This window comes from Peromyscus eremicus, chromosome 12 (assembly GCF_949786415.1).
Source record: "Peromyscus eremicus chromosome 12, PerEre_H2_v1, whole genome shotgun sequence".
NCBI classification, from domain to species: Eukaryota; Metazoa; Chordata; class Mammalia; order Rodentia; family Cricetidae; genus Peromyscus; species Peromyscus eremicus.
Window position 1 is genome coordinate 58990956 of NC_081428.1, and position 13437 is coordinate 59004392.

General features: G+C 52.4%; 1 protein-coding gene across 1 annotated transcript in view; it reads right to left on the reverse strand.

Annotated features, from left to right (window-relative positions):
* Adcy5 (adenylate cyclase 5) overlaps window positions 1-13437 on the reverse strand; it is a 146578-nt gene that overhangs the window by 19072 nt on the left and 114069 nt on the right. Inside the window, exons 8-12 of the mRNA XM_059276848.1 lie at window positions 11637-11777; window positions 7647-7669; window positions 6503-6647; window positions 5344-5441; window positions 2090-2177 (exon numbers count right to left, since the gene is read on the reverse strand). Of these exons, the coding sequence (XP_059132831.1) occupies window positions 2090-2177; window positions 5344-5441; window positions 6503-6647; window positions 7647-7669; window positions 11637-11777 (495 nt within the window). The remainder of the gene's footprint in view (window positions 1-2089; window positions 2178-5343; window positions 5442-6502; window positions 6648-7646; window positions 7670-11636; window positions 11778-13437) is intronic.

A 13437-nucleotide genomic window follows, 5' to 3' on the forward strand; every position in this document is an offset into this window, starting at 1 on the left:
TTAACATTGAGTTTGGCTCCCAACACCCACATCAGGCAACTCATAACCGCATGTAACTCCAGCTCCAGAGAATTCACTGCCCTCTGAAGGCCTGTGAAGGCATCTACATTCTCACACACACACACACACACACACACACACACACTCATACATACATACATACATACATACATACACACACACACAATTTAAAAGGTAAGCCTTGGGGCTGGAGAGATGGCTCAGCGGTTAAAAGCACTGGCTGTTCTTCCGGAGGTCCTGAGTTCAATTCCCAGCAACCACATGGTGGCTCACAACCATCTGTAATGAGATCTGGCGCCCTCTTCTGGCCTGCAGGCATACATGCAGGCAGAACATTGTATACATAATAAATAAATAAATCCTTAAAAAAAAAATGTCTTTTAAAAAAATTAAAAAAAAAAAAGGTAAGCCTTTCTTTTTTTAAAGGATATATTCTCTTTGGGATTTAGAAAAAATAACTTAAGAGTATTTTAGCTATGGTGTGCTTTAAAACGTGTGTGTGTGTGTGTGTGTGTGTGTGTGTGTGTGTGTGTGTTTATTTAAGACAAGTTATCACTATATAGCTCAGACTTGCCTTGAACTTTCTAACCTCCTGCCCCAGTCTTCCAGGTGCTGGCATTACAGACTTGTGCTAGAATGCTCCATCTATTGTAATGTTTTTATTGTAGCAAAAATACAACATAAAGCTTACCATTTCAGCCATTTTAACGTGGCATCCACTATAGTCACAACATTGTGTAACCATCACTGCTACCTATTGCCAAAATTCTTTGACCACTCCACATGGAAACATTGCCCATTAAAGCAACAACTCTCCATTGGCAGCAATGTGGGTCACCTCTAATCTCCTTTCTGTCTTAAGAATTTGCCTATCATAGAAAATGACACATGTGAAATGATACAGCATGTGACCAGAGTCCCCTGGCTTCTTTCACTCAGCAGTGTCTCCAGAGTCCATCCACACTGCAGCATGTGACAGGACATTGCTCTCCCATGCACTTAAACGCTAGTCTATCACAGTTACATGCCATATGTTATCTCTTGGCATCTGACGATGGACACGGAGATGCTTTCACCTTTGGTTATTGTGACAGTTTGTTGTCGTATTATTATGTCCATGGATGAAGAAAGTGAACTATTAGGTCCAAACAGACTGAGAGGCCTTGACCACTACACAGCCAAAGCAGGAGGTGAATGAACACAGAGCAGGAGGGTCACAGCCTCGAGGAAGGAGAGCCAGTGTTCACCTTCCGATACTGGGAGTCACCCCACCACCTTCTCATGTAGCCCACTCTCCAGAGACTGACCTCGAACCCCCACACATAATCCCTAAGGTGCTTACCAGACCTGGCAGCCACTCCACCAAGACTTACGACTACAAGGCAACTAAGCAAATTGACTAATGAAGGGCCCTGTTCGGAGGGTGGAGAGTCCTTGACTCCCTACTGATGGAAATAAGGGAGGGGACAAAGGATTTCTGGGCAAGGGAAACAGAAGCCTGCATGATTTCCATGACACACACATAGCCTGGGGTCAAGGACTGCCTAGAGATACAACTTGGACAGGGGACCTGGCATGCCCAAGAGAGATCTAAGATAAAATATACAACAGGAAGCCAGGCTCCTTGGTGTCCGCTGTCTGGCCCATGTAAAACTCTGTGCCTCTCTGGGGGACATACCCCTCACATGCATGCTAGGCTCATCCCTAATCTCAGAGAATGTCCCTTCTAGGGCACCCGGGGCTAATGAAGGCTGTGTCTAGAGGTCTCCTCCACACACATTCTTTAGTGAATGCTCACTGACCAATACTGCGTTTCAGGCTCTGGCTAGCAGCCCTCTTGTCCCATCCGACACTGAAGCAGCCATGGCAATCTTGTGGCAAAGATTACCAAGGGCTTAACGGGGCAGCCAAAGAACAGTCTAGTCTCCAGGCAGGCTTGCCAGTCAAGTGTTGTGGACCAGCATCCTGAACGCCCTTGTCCATTACCCAGGCTAAGAGTGATGCTCAGGTCTTGACAGTGGCCTCTGCCATAGGAGGCCCCCTGGATGGCATGTTGAGGGACACTCACCTTCACACAGGCGTAGATCACGGACACAAACACCACCAAGGCCAGCAGCAGGAAACAGGACAGGTAGAAACTCAGCATGAACAGGGAGCTGGGGGATTAAAAGGGTGAGAAGGAGCCACATCCTAGCAGGAAGCCGAAATCCCATTGCATCCTGGGAGGTGCCCAGCAGTCCGGACCCAGATCCCAGGGCTGTCTACACAGCTCTTGGGGCACACGGCTCTGAAAACAGTTCCATTTCTCCAGAAGCTGACCGCTCCATCCTTCCCACTGTACCCCAAGAAGAGCTCTCTCAGCAAGGGCCCATGTACGGCTATGCTACAATACAGTCCGTTCCTGCTCTTCCCACCTTCTGGTCACCCTCACGGGGGACCAGCAGCCCAGAAGGAGCCAATGGAGAACTAAAAAGACACCTGATTAACAGTTTGCCTCTTAGCTATTCACAGAGTGTGTCAGGCAGCATGGAGAACTGATTTAAAAGTCACCTGCTTATCCATGCTCCTCAGCACTCACAGGTTGGTAACAGGGCCCCAAACGGACCTGGTAAAGGGGCCTCACTCCAGCAGCCCATACAGCACCTCTTTGAGACAGTGTGGTGTGTATACATAGCCCCTCTCCCTTTCCATTGCTGGGCCCCACGACAGGCCCTGCTCAGTCTTTGCTCCCCAGTTCTTAAGCAGTCCAAAGGGGAAAGTGTCCCAGTTTCCCTGAGGAGGAGAGAGCTGGCCACAGGGTGGGAAGCCTCAGATAAATGAGTTACCAGCGCTCTTCCTTCTAGAACCCACCACTGCCCTCCTGGGGCAACGGTTTGTCCAGGTGTGGCACACCCACAGGAGTGGGGTGGCCTGGAGATGCCAGGCGTTGTTGGCAGGTTGGAGGCTATTGGAAGGGGATACTGCCCCTCCCCAGGAGGCTTTGACATCACCTCTGCTCTTGGCTTCCACAAAAGCAACACTCAGCTGACTTGACAAGGGAACAAGGGGAGAATTCTTCAGAAGGAAAGAAAGACCCTGAGGTGGTTGTTAAGGGTTCCCTAGAGGGCACGGTTGGAATGACCCGAGTCAATACTTTGGCCAGTTGGAGCTGTGGCCACAGGCAGGGATGAAGCTAGCCACTGTCAAGAGAGCCGGGAGCTGGCATGGTCCCTCTCACCCTAAGCCTTGCTGCCACGAGAGTAAAGTGGCAAGGGGTCAGGACTGTGCACCTGAGCTAGAGGACTGTCAACTGCAACGGGACAAAAGCCTAGGACACGCGTTGATACACGTGGTCATTACCTGTACCGTGCCAAAACAGAACAATGGGGCCGAATGACCGTTAGGACCCACGGTTCCACAGCGCCGAACAACCTTCATGCAGGGGAACGGGCTGAGCTGTCCAGCGAGGGTGCAGCCAGTGCCAGTGTCTGGGTTATACCTGAGGTGTTCTGACAGTCCACACACACACACACACACACACACACACACACACACACACACACACACACACACACGAAGGGGAATCTTTATTCAGCGAATGGCACAAAAAATAAAAGGTGTTAAGGAGGTAGCCTTAGGGCAAGCAGGATGGCTCAGTGGGTAAAGGTGCTTGCCACCAAGCCTGACCTTTCGAGTTCGATCCCTGGGGACAGAAACAGGACAAGGACAAGAGCCAACACCTGGAAGTTGTCCTCTGACCTCCACACACATGCAATGGCTCGTGAATATGTGTGGGGTCTCGTTAACACTGTCACAGTCACAAAAGTGGGGCTACAGACCTATCACCGACCCGTGAAGAGGAAAGAGACAGACACAGCTCACTGCAGTGTGGGACCTGGGCAGTGTGGCTTCTGGAACAGAAAAGGGGCACAAAGGGGAAACTGAGGAAATGAGAATTGTGTGTAAGGGTGCGCAGGCTGAGCATGGTTACTATGTGAGTTCCTGGCTGTGGCCACTGCAACGTGGTGAAGGGGGCTGTCAGCACTAGGAGAAAATGCATGAGGGTATGGGCAGATCACCATGTAACTCTACAGCCTCGCAGTGGATCTACAATGATTTCAACAAGAAAAATAAAGTTTGGGTGAGGGACACCTCAGATCAAGCATGGCTCGGAAGGCTGAACCACATGCGAACCACATGGATCGCAAGCAGACCCTGGCTATCAACTAGGAAGGCATTTGGGGAATAGTTTTGGAAATCTGAAATGGATTGGGTACCAGGTGGCAGGAGGAACTGCCGTTGGTTTTATCCGATATGTCAGATACTATGTGTAAGGGGGAAATGTCCTTAAAATAGATGTCTACTGCTCATAGGGGAGAAATGTCTGTAAGTTTATTTTTAAAAAATCAGAAGAAAGGCCGGGTAGTGGTGGCACACGCCTTTAATATCAGCACTCCAGAGGCAGAGGCAGGCGGATCTCTGAGTTCAAGGCCAGCCTGGGCTACAGAGTGAGTTCCAGGACAGTCAGAGCTACACAGAGAAACTGTGTCTCGGGGAAAAAAAAAATCAGAAAGAAGTAACTGAAACAGATACTGGAAAATATTAACAATTGTTCTAGGTAAGGGGTGGGGATTGATCATGTGACTTCCATGTGCTCTAGTGATTTCACAGTAAAGAATAAAATGTATACAAACAAACACACCCATCGTGAATGCACACATATGCTCACATACATAGGACAACACACTTCTCTCCTAGGTGTAACTTCTGTGAATGACCATCATCTAAACCCCATTTCAAAAGCCCTCTGTCTGTTTCCAGGTGGTCCTTAGTGAGACGGCCAGTCTTTGTCAGAGCCTGGGTGCGCCTCTTTGTGAAAAGCCTTCCTGACGCCCCTCCTTTGAAATACTCCCAGTCATAGGAAAAAAAAACACCCTAAAATCCTGTATCTTTTCAAGATATAAGACACACACACACACACACACACACACACACACACACACTTTTCCTTTTTTTTCTTTTTTTTTCTTTTTCTTTTTCTTTTGGTCCAAGAGCTAAAGGTCACTTGGAAGCCAGAGTGGCAGACTCTGGGTGACTCAATCAGGTATGAGATTAGGAGGGGACGGTGACAGAAAGGAGTCCCTTGTGCAGCCGGGAAGTACCCACTGAGGCCTCCACCCCCCCCCCCTCAGCCCAGAGGGAGGACCCCTGACCTCCTAGGTCCACAGAGGAAAGCAGGAAACCCAGTCCCAGCCTGAGCACTTGCACAGACCTCCTGGGCAAGGTCCCACTCTGGGGACCCTGCATCCAGAACAGGGAGTGTGAGTGGGTGGGAATACTTACTGGGGCACGATGGTGATCTGGACGAAACAGATGAAGAGGAACACAAGCGAGGCACACGCCACGTAGGCACCAAATCGGTCATCCACCTGCTTGGAGTACTGAGAAGGGAAATGCAAGGTGAGCTCTGGTGGACCCACCCACTGCCTGCTCCAGTCCAGCCAATTCTAGTCACCCAGTGCCCAAGATACCCTACTCCAGGAGGGAGAACACATGGAGAGCAGAGCTAGGTTTAGACGCAGGGAAGTCAGTGTAAATGCCTGTGTGGTAGAGCCTGTGTGAGAGTGACCTGGGAGACTTGGGATTGCGAACCAGACACTGTATGCAGGCTGACCCATGGTCAACATAATTTCGTAATGATCACAGCCGCAGATCATCACCCACCCTCACGGTGCCCCCTCCGTGGGCCCCAGACTGCTGTGGTTTCTACATCCAGGAAGGGCTCACTCAGGAGCTCCCATGACTTCTTCAAGGTCCCAACTCCGGGTCTCACCTCCTCCCACGACACCAACCAGCCACATAAATGCTGGCATGATCACCCTGAGGGACACATCAGTCAGGTCCCTTTTCCATAGCTGTGCTTTGCTCATAGGGCCTGCCTCACTCAATGCTGGCAGAGGCTCCTACAAGACCATTTCAACCAGATGCTGGTACATAGTGGGACACGGGGCAAAGGGAAGGATGTGATAGCCCTGTCACCGCTTCACTGTGTGGTCCACTGGGCTCTTCAATCACAATCTAAGGCCAGGACAAAGGGCTTCCATACCCTTCCAATGCAGCACCCAGAGGCTCTGATGGGCCCCAGGGAACCAGGTGGCTCAGAGATCACAGCAATGTTAGAAGCACATTTACAACACACCCTTGGGGTGGTAGACGCCTCTGGGTGGTATGTGTCTGATATAGACAGAACTCAGTTGGTCTGCACCCTGATCCTGAGGTAGGTATGCTAAATATCTCCAGATAAGGGAACTGAGGCACCAGCAGTGATAAGATGTATTCCTTTCAACCAAGGAAATCTCCCCACAACTCCATCTCCTAAGGTTCTAGCGTGGCGTCACAGATTAGGACACCGGCTCTGGGGGTGAGAGGAAGCCGTCCTGTGGGCTGTGCCCTGTGCCCTCCTCTCTTGGTTCTGCTGGGGCCCTCTCTCCTGGTGCCATACCTTCTTCTCTAAGTCGGGCTCCCTGAAGGTCAAGAGGAACTTGCGGACATGTTCAGACCGCAGTCTGTCGATGCTTCTGGCGTCAATGGCCCGGCCCAGAAATTCGTCCACTTCATCCTCGGGGTTGGCACTTTCCTGGGCATTCCTGGAAAGCAAGGGGCAGACATAGGCAGGCTGACACCCAGGGACACTGTCACATGGGTAGCTTTGCATAGCCATCTGGACTGGCCAGAGACACTTGACAGACCCCCTGAGAGCTGTGACCCAGGAAAGGACAGCATGGACTGATACCAGGCTGTGTTCTTAACTGTTCCACGGAAGGTGCCCAAGTCCTAGAGCATTGCTGGCATTGTAGATTACTATTGAAGATTTCATTGTTTTTGTTTGTTTGGTTGGTTAGATTTGTTTGTTTTGAGACAGGGCTTCTCTGTGTAACCATCCTGGCTATATTGAAACTCATTCTGTAGACCAGGCTGGCCTTGAACTCAGAGACCTGCTTCTACCTCCCACATGCTGGGATTAAAGACATGTGCCACCACCAACAGATAAGCTCCTTTCTTTACTCTCTAGCTGTCTCCTCATCCTGGAGCTAAGGCTAAGATTGGTGGGCCGATTCCTACCACAGGGACTAGGGACGAAATGCCACTTGAACCAGGAGTAGGATCCTCTTGGGCAGCATGCTTCTGATGCTGAATTTAAAAATCTAATTTCTCAAGGTGGAACCTGGTGTTTGAGTACAGTTTCTGGCAGTCTTGAGAACTGGGAAGCACAAGAGGAGAAAGAGAATGTTCTCTCCGGACACTGGGTACATTCAGGACCTGCTGCCAGTGTACAAGGTCCACATTTCCCTGAGGGAGCCGTAGAGGGGGAGAAAGAGGGAGAGAGGGGGAGGGAGGGAGGGAGGGAGAGAGGGGGAGGGAGGGAGGGAGGGAGGGAGGGGGAGGGAGAGAGAGAGAAGGAGAGAGAGGGAAGGGGGGGGAGAGAGAGAGAGAGAGAGAGAGAGAGAGAGAGAGAGAGAGAGAGAGAGAGAGAGAGAGCGAGAGAGCGAGCACAGCCTCTTGGGCTACTGCTCTGGCCACTGCTGAACATCTGTCACATGAAGGGGCCAAGGAAGAAGGAGGAAAACCATAGGTATACTACTCACTTGTCTTTGGGGTCTTCAAAACCCTAAAAGAGAAGGAAAGAGGAACCTGAGATCAGTAAGCAAGGATCGCACACAGGCCTGCGGTGGCCATGGGGTCCATCAAGGCAGCTGCATCTCACGGCTCTCTGCCGTTGAGTACTATGATGCACACAGGATGACGGCTCCCTCCTCCCTTCACTCCGTGAACACAGTGGGTCCTTCCTAAGGCACAGGCTCTGGTCTAGATGCCAGGGTGCATTGCGATTTCATTCTCTCCACGGGCACAACGCCCACCCTCTCCACTGCGACTCCTTATATTTCTTGGACTGTTCCTCCTTCCTCCTGAGCCCTGGCTCGAAGAGGAATTGCTGAGCTGCTCAGAACTTTACACGGGTCCACACTCACTACCCATGCACACACGCTGATCACACAAAACCTACGGGAAACCAACAGCTTCCCACCCCCAAACAGCTCAGTTCTGTTACCTACAACCACGTATGTGGTATCTGGGAACAAATGTGTTCTTGCAAGGCTAGCGTTGACTGGATTTAGGAGGCAAGGAGCCCATATGCCATCTACAGGGGATGAGTGCCTTTTTATGGTTCAAGTCTACAAGCCCAGGGTGAGACAGATGTCAACCACGGAGTCCTCCTTAGAGGTAATCTGTGAACATCACTAGAGAGCAGGGCTAACGGGGTCTGCTGATATGGTAGGATTGGGGGAGGGGGTTCCCTGCGGTGGGAGGTGGTGAAAGTGACCAGCAGTTCTGGACCTGCAGGTAAAGCACGGACTGTCAGAGCAGGAACAGAGGAGGACCTCGTGTGGAACACTAGTCAGCAAGTGCTGAGGGACCCTGAAGTCCAAACAGATCCTTGTCCCACCCCCTTCATTCCTGCTTCATTCCCAAAGGGGACTTCCTCATGAGCTCAGGGCTGGCAGGTGTTGAGGAGACCTGGCGTCCCTGTGACATGGAGGATTCCCTAGGACCTCAGCAGCCTCTAGGGGTCCCATGCTGATGCTATACCTAGCTGGGATGACCTGCCAATCCATCACTTGTCTGCCCAGACCAGCCAGACCCTTGTCCTCACCCTCTGAAAACCACGCAGCCCTCTCTTTAGACTATCTCCTAGCTGTAGAAGTGGGTGTCACTCAGCTGAGGGTTTTGTCTGGGGACAACCCAATGTGTGTGCTCTCATGGCCCCTCAATGAGCTCAGCATCTCCAGAAGCAGAGCTGGACAGGCAAGCTGTCCACAAAATGCCACCATGAGCCTCCAGACCAGAGTTTCACCCTATGAGCCAGCAACAAGCTAACTCTACAACTGGGAACAAAGGCACTATACAGATACAGGTCCATCTCTACAGATCAAAACTACCCCTAGGTGCCTTGTGGCTGGCCTCTGTGGAGGACACACTTTCTTCCCTGTGCTGAGCAGAGAGCTGGATTGAATCTCAGCACCTGGGGGATGCCATGTTGGTGTAGGCAGTTTTGGATGTGCTAAAGGGCATTGACAACAGGGTAGAAGACGTTGCTATCCACAAACCAGCTCAGCACAGCCATTAAGAACAGTCCAGGCTGGACTGTGGCTCAGGGGTGCAGCATGGACCCATATGGCTTCCTCCTGTACCACTGCCAGCCACCCACCCAAGCATCCATCCACCCACTTAAGCATCCACCCACCCACCCAAGCATCCACCCACCCACCCATCCATCCATGCACCTAAACCTCCATCTAGTGAACTGGGTACACTCCACTGTCCACCTCACTAGTGTTAAGGTGGGGTCCCTTCACCTCCCTCAGCCTGCTGGTCCCAGCCTGTCTCCCAGCCGGGCAGGCAGAGAGAGCATCCTTGGGTTAACCAGATAACCTCAGTCCACACACTTGTCCCTGTCAGCCACTTATTAATATACAACCTTAGAGCCTTGACAAGGAGTACATTCAAGCACAGAAGCCCAGCTCAGCACAGAGCTTGGGAAGCCGAGTAAAAAGCTCCAGAAAGAACAAGACTGCCAGCCACGAATTAGTCCCTTTCTATCTGCGGTTACTGCTTTGTTGACTCCAAACCGTCCACCTCCAGTGGGCTACTTTCGGGTTTGTGTACTTTTCAGTGTGTGTGTGTGTGTGTGTGTGTGTGTGTGTGTGTGTGTGTGTGTGTGTGTTTAACTCACCCATGTGCCAGAAATCAGGTAGAAAGGTTCTTTTTACATCTTCCTCCAAGACTTCTGAGAAGTTTAACGCCAAAGCCAGTGGCTGGCAGGACATCTGTGCCCAGCCCAGACTCCCCACAGGGCAGGTGGGGCTGGGGAAAGGAGGCTTTGATGCCAGTATCCTCAGGAAACACTCTGCCCAGCCAGCATGGGGCACCTTGTTCTGCATGATCTTCCTCCCCTGCTGGGTGAAGCAATTAACACCCAGGAGCCTCCCCTGAGGCACAGCCTCCTCTGGAGCCGGTCCCTTCCCCAGTCACGGGCTCTACTGCTAACTCTTCAGAGCTCCTTGTCCTAACAGTGAGGGATACGCCTGCCAAACCAGTGCTCACAGCCCAGACCGCCTAGGAAATGACCGGGGTCGCAGACTATTCCACGTGTCACTGAAAGATGAAGACCTCCAGGACTTCACCAAGACTGGCTTCCCATCAGGCTACTTTGTCGCTTGCTGGCTGTCCCCTTCTTCCTTTGTACCTCCCTAAGTCCCTCTTCTTGCTATCTCTTCCTACTCCAGATTTCCCTCCACACCCCCTCTATCCTCCTGCCCGCCCCCCAAAACCCTCTGATCATATGGGCTCAGAGTCTGTCGGAGATTATTTAGGACCAAGGCAGTAACGGGGAGGGGTGGACGCCTGCTCTTTGCTTTGGGGAGGGCCCTGGAGGACAGAGTGGCTGCAGGTCATGTTGGCACAGGTCAGGCCTGTGGATGTCTGAGTTCAAAGCCCTGGGTAAGGCAGGCCCCACCCTGTCTTCTCTCTTGCAATAAAACCAGTAGTTTATCTACCCTGAAACTTTTAAGTGGAAGTAGGGACTCGGTTTTTGTTGTTGTTGTTTGTTTGTTTGTTTGTTTTGCTGTACATTATGTGTGTCACCTGCTACTTGTTAGCTGGCAAAGGGTGGAGCCATCAGGTCCCCAACCTGCCCCTTCCTCAGGCCACCAGCTCTTGCCTGCTTTACCCCCGTGGGGGTCTGTCTCATCCCTTTGGTTCCAGCTGCACCCCGCCTGCTCTATATACCTGGCTCGTACTGCCAGTGGCCTGCTCCAGCTTATTCACAGAGTGGCCACACACCCTGCTCTGAGCCTTAAGCCTCAGCAGGCCTCCTTCCGTGCAGACAACTTCCACCTGAGAGCCAGGGGGCTTTGACCTGAGCAGTGTCCCCAGGGGTGGGAGCTGAGGTCTAGACGGAAAGTCAAAGCACTCCCATTGCCACCTGGCGTCCAGGAATCCCTCTTATTTTATCTCTGTGAACCAACAACACATCCTAAACTATATTTGGGGTTGGCTAGGGGCATGTGTCCCCCAAGTGGACAAAGAGCCTTGAGTGGCTGTGTGACCTATTGGCCGACCCTCTGGCTAGAAGGTTGGTGGTAGCAGGGACAGGGGGCTTCCCAGCATGGAAGCAGAGGGGCCATCGCCGGGTACTTGGGAAGAAAACCCTGGGAAGGTTTCTGGGCAGCTGAAATAAGGAGCGTGTGCTCAACTGCCTGGGAAATGCATTAAGGGCTGGAAGGGGCGGCATGCGGTGCCACCCAGCTCCATGGGGTCTCACCAGTCAGCTGCTAGAGGCCCTAGTTGTACCCTGAGTCTGGCCAGCCTGCACCAGGAAGCTCTGCCAGGAGGAGGGGGAGGGTACTGCTGCTATGTCCCCAAGCCATGGGATAGTGGGACTCATGAAGCAGGACCAGGCCAGGGTCGGGAGTTTCACATTCCAGCATCAAGTCGGGTGATCCCTCCTTCCCTCTAGGTTCCCCAGGGCCAGCCTTTGTTGCCAACCCAGGAGCACCATGCCACCAGAGACTCACCATCCTCTTCATCTCCTTGGACACCTGGTTACCGCCCAAGTGGTTGTAGAAGGGGCGCTCGGCTCCCCAGTGGGGTGGATTGTGTCCAATGGAATTGGTTCTCTGGCGGTTCATCTTGGCAATCATGGCTTTCTCTTCTTTCTGAAGAGCAACAGAGATGCTTCAGTGTGTGTGTGTGGGGGGGGGGTGGCGGAGGGGGGGCAGAGCTACGGGAAGAGCCCCAGTGGGCAGACCCTCGCTCTCTTTCCGGGAACAAGAACCTGGCCAGGCAGAATGAGAAACAGCTGCCTTTGCACAGCCCTGGAACCCGCTCCCCCCAAAGTCTGGGGTGCTTGCTGTAGATAAGTATGAGAGCTGGTCTCTTGAGAAAGCATGGGGTGTGGGGACACCTGTCACATGCAAGAAGTGCTCCCTGCAAGTCTGAGCACAAGATCCTCTACTGGGACTTCTCAATCCACTTGAAGGCCAAGCTCCCAAAGTCCCAAGAGATGCACTGCGGCCTGCCATCATATAGCCTGCCCTCCCTCTAACGGGGATGGGTGGGATAGCTCCATGGGAAAGCTGAGCTTCCCTTCTAGTCTCCCAGGTGGCCGGGCCAGCGTGCACCGTGGTCTCCATCCCTGGAGCACTTATTAGGGTCTACTGATAGCTTCATGGGTGGGCAGAGCCAGGGCTTAAGGTGCCCAGAGGCTGACGGAGGGAGACAGGCCCTGGCCTCCAGTATCTACTTCTAGGACCTGTCAGCAGAATAGATCTCTGCTGCTCCAAAAGCAGCTCCCAGAACCCTGTCACTGAGTTAGGAAAGTCAGAGCTGGCAAGACTGTGAGTACACAGGGACTCTGCTAGCTACCTATGGGCAAACACTCCTTAAGTACCTGTCTGTCCGTCTGTCTTTCTGTCATTTCTAATGGGCACCAGAGGTAGATGTTTGACATAGGGTTGAGGGGACACTTTGCCTTCCTTGGCTCACATTGCCTGGGCTGGGACTGTCACACCATTTGTCTGGCTCTACTTCAGGCCTTCTATATTAACTGTCAGCTGGAGGAACCAGGACCCAGAAGGCTCAAGGCAGGAGGGTGCAATGGAGGCTGGAGGGCCTATGCAGCAGGGCCTGAAGGAGGGATGTGGAGGGCCTGAAGGAGGGATGTGGAGGGCCTGAAGGAAGGATGTGGAGGGCCTGAAGGAGGGATGTGGAGGGCCTGAAGGAGGGATGTGGAGGGCCTCAGTTCCTTCACACTCTGGCCAATGAACACGCACATGTTTAGGAGATTGTCCCAAAGTGCTGCTCTCCCCCGACACTCCTCCCTCCCCCTCCTCCTGCTGCTGCTGCTGCTGCTGCTGCTGCTGCTGCTGCTGCTGGTGGTGGTGGGGTGTCTGATGCACCTCACTACAAAGGCCACTGCAGCCAGGACCGCTCTTCAGGCGCAGGGCAAGGTACCCCCTGCTCTCTGTCTCAGGACGGGACAGATGGGAACTGTCCCGTCCGGCCCGCCTCTCCTTAGAAACGCACTGCCTCCATCCAGGGTTCTCGGAACTGTGCTTACATCCAGCTGTTTAGTTTTCAGACTAACTCCTTAAGCCACAGGGAGCTTTTCTGCACCAAAGGGCACTGGCCACTGGGTACAGAGCACGGTGTCTAATTGGGGGAGAAACAGAAAATGCTCCGTTTGCTTTAAAAATTAAGAACATGGAACATGACACTATTAAAAATAGAATGCTGAGGTCTAATAATTCAGTTTTTATACTTTGGCAGATGTGGGCTGAGACAAAGAAGAAAGAAACCAGAAAATGAAAGGAAGAC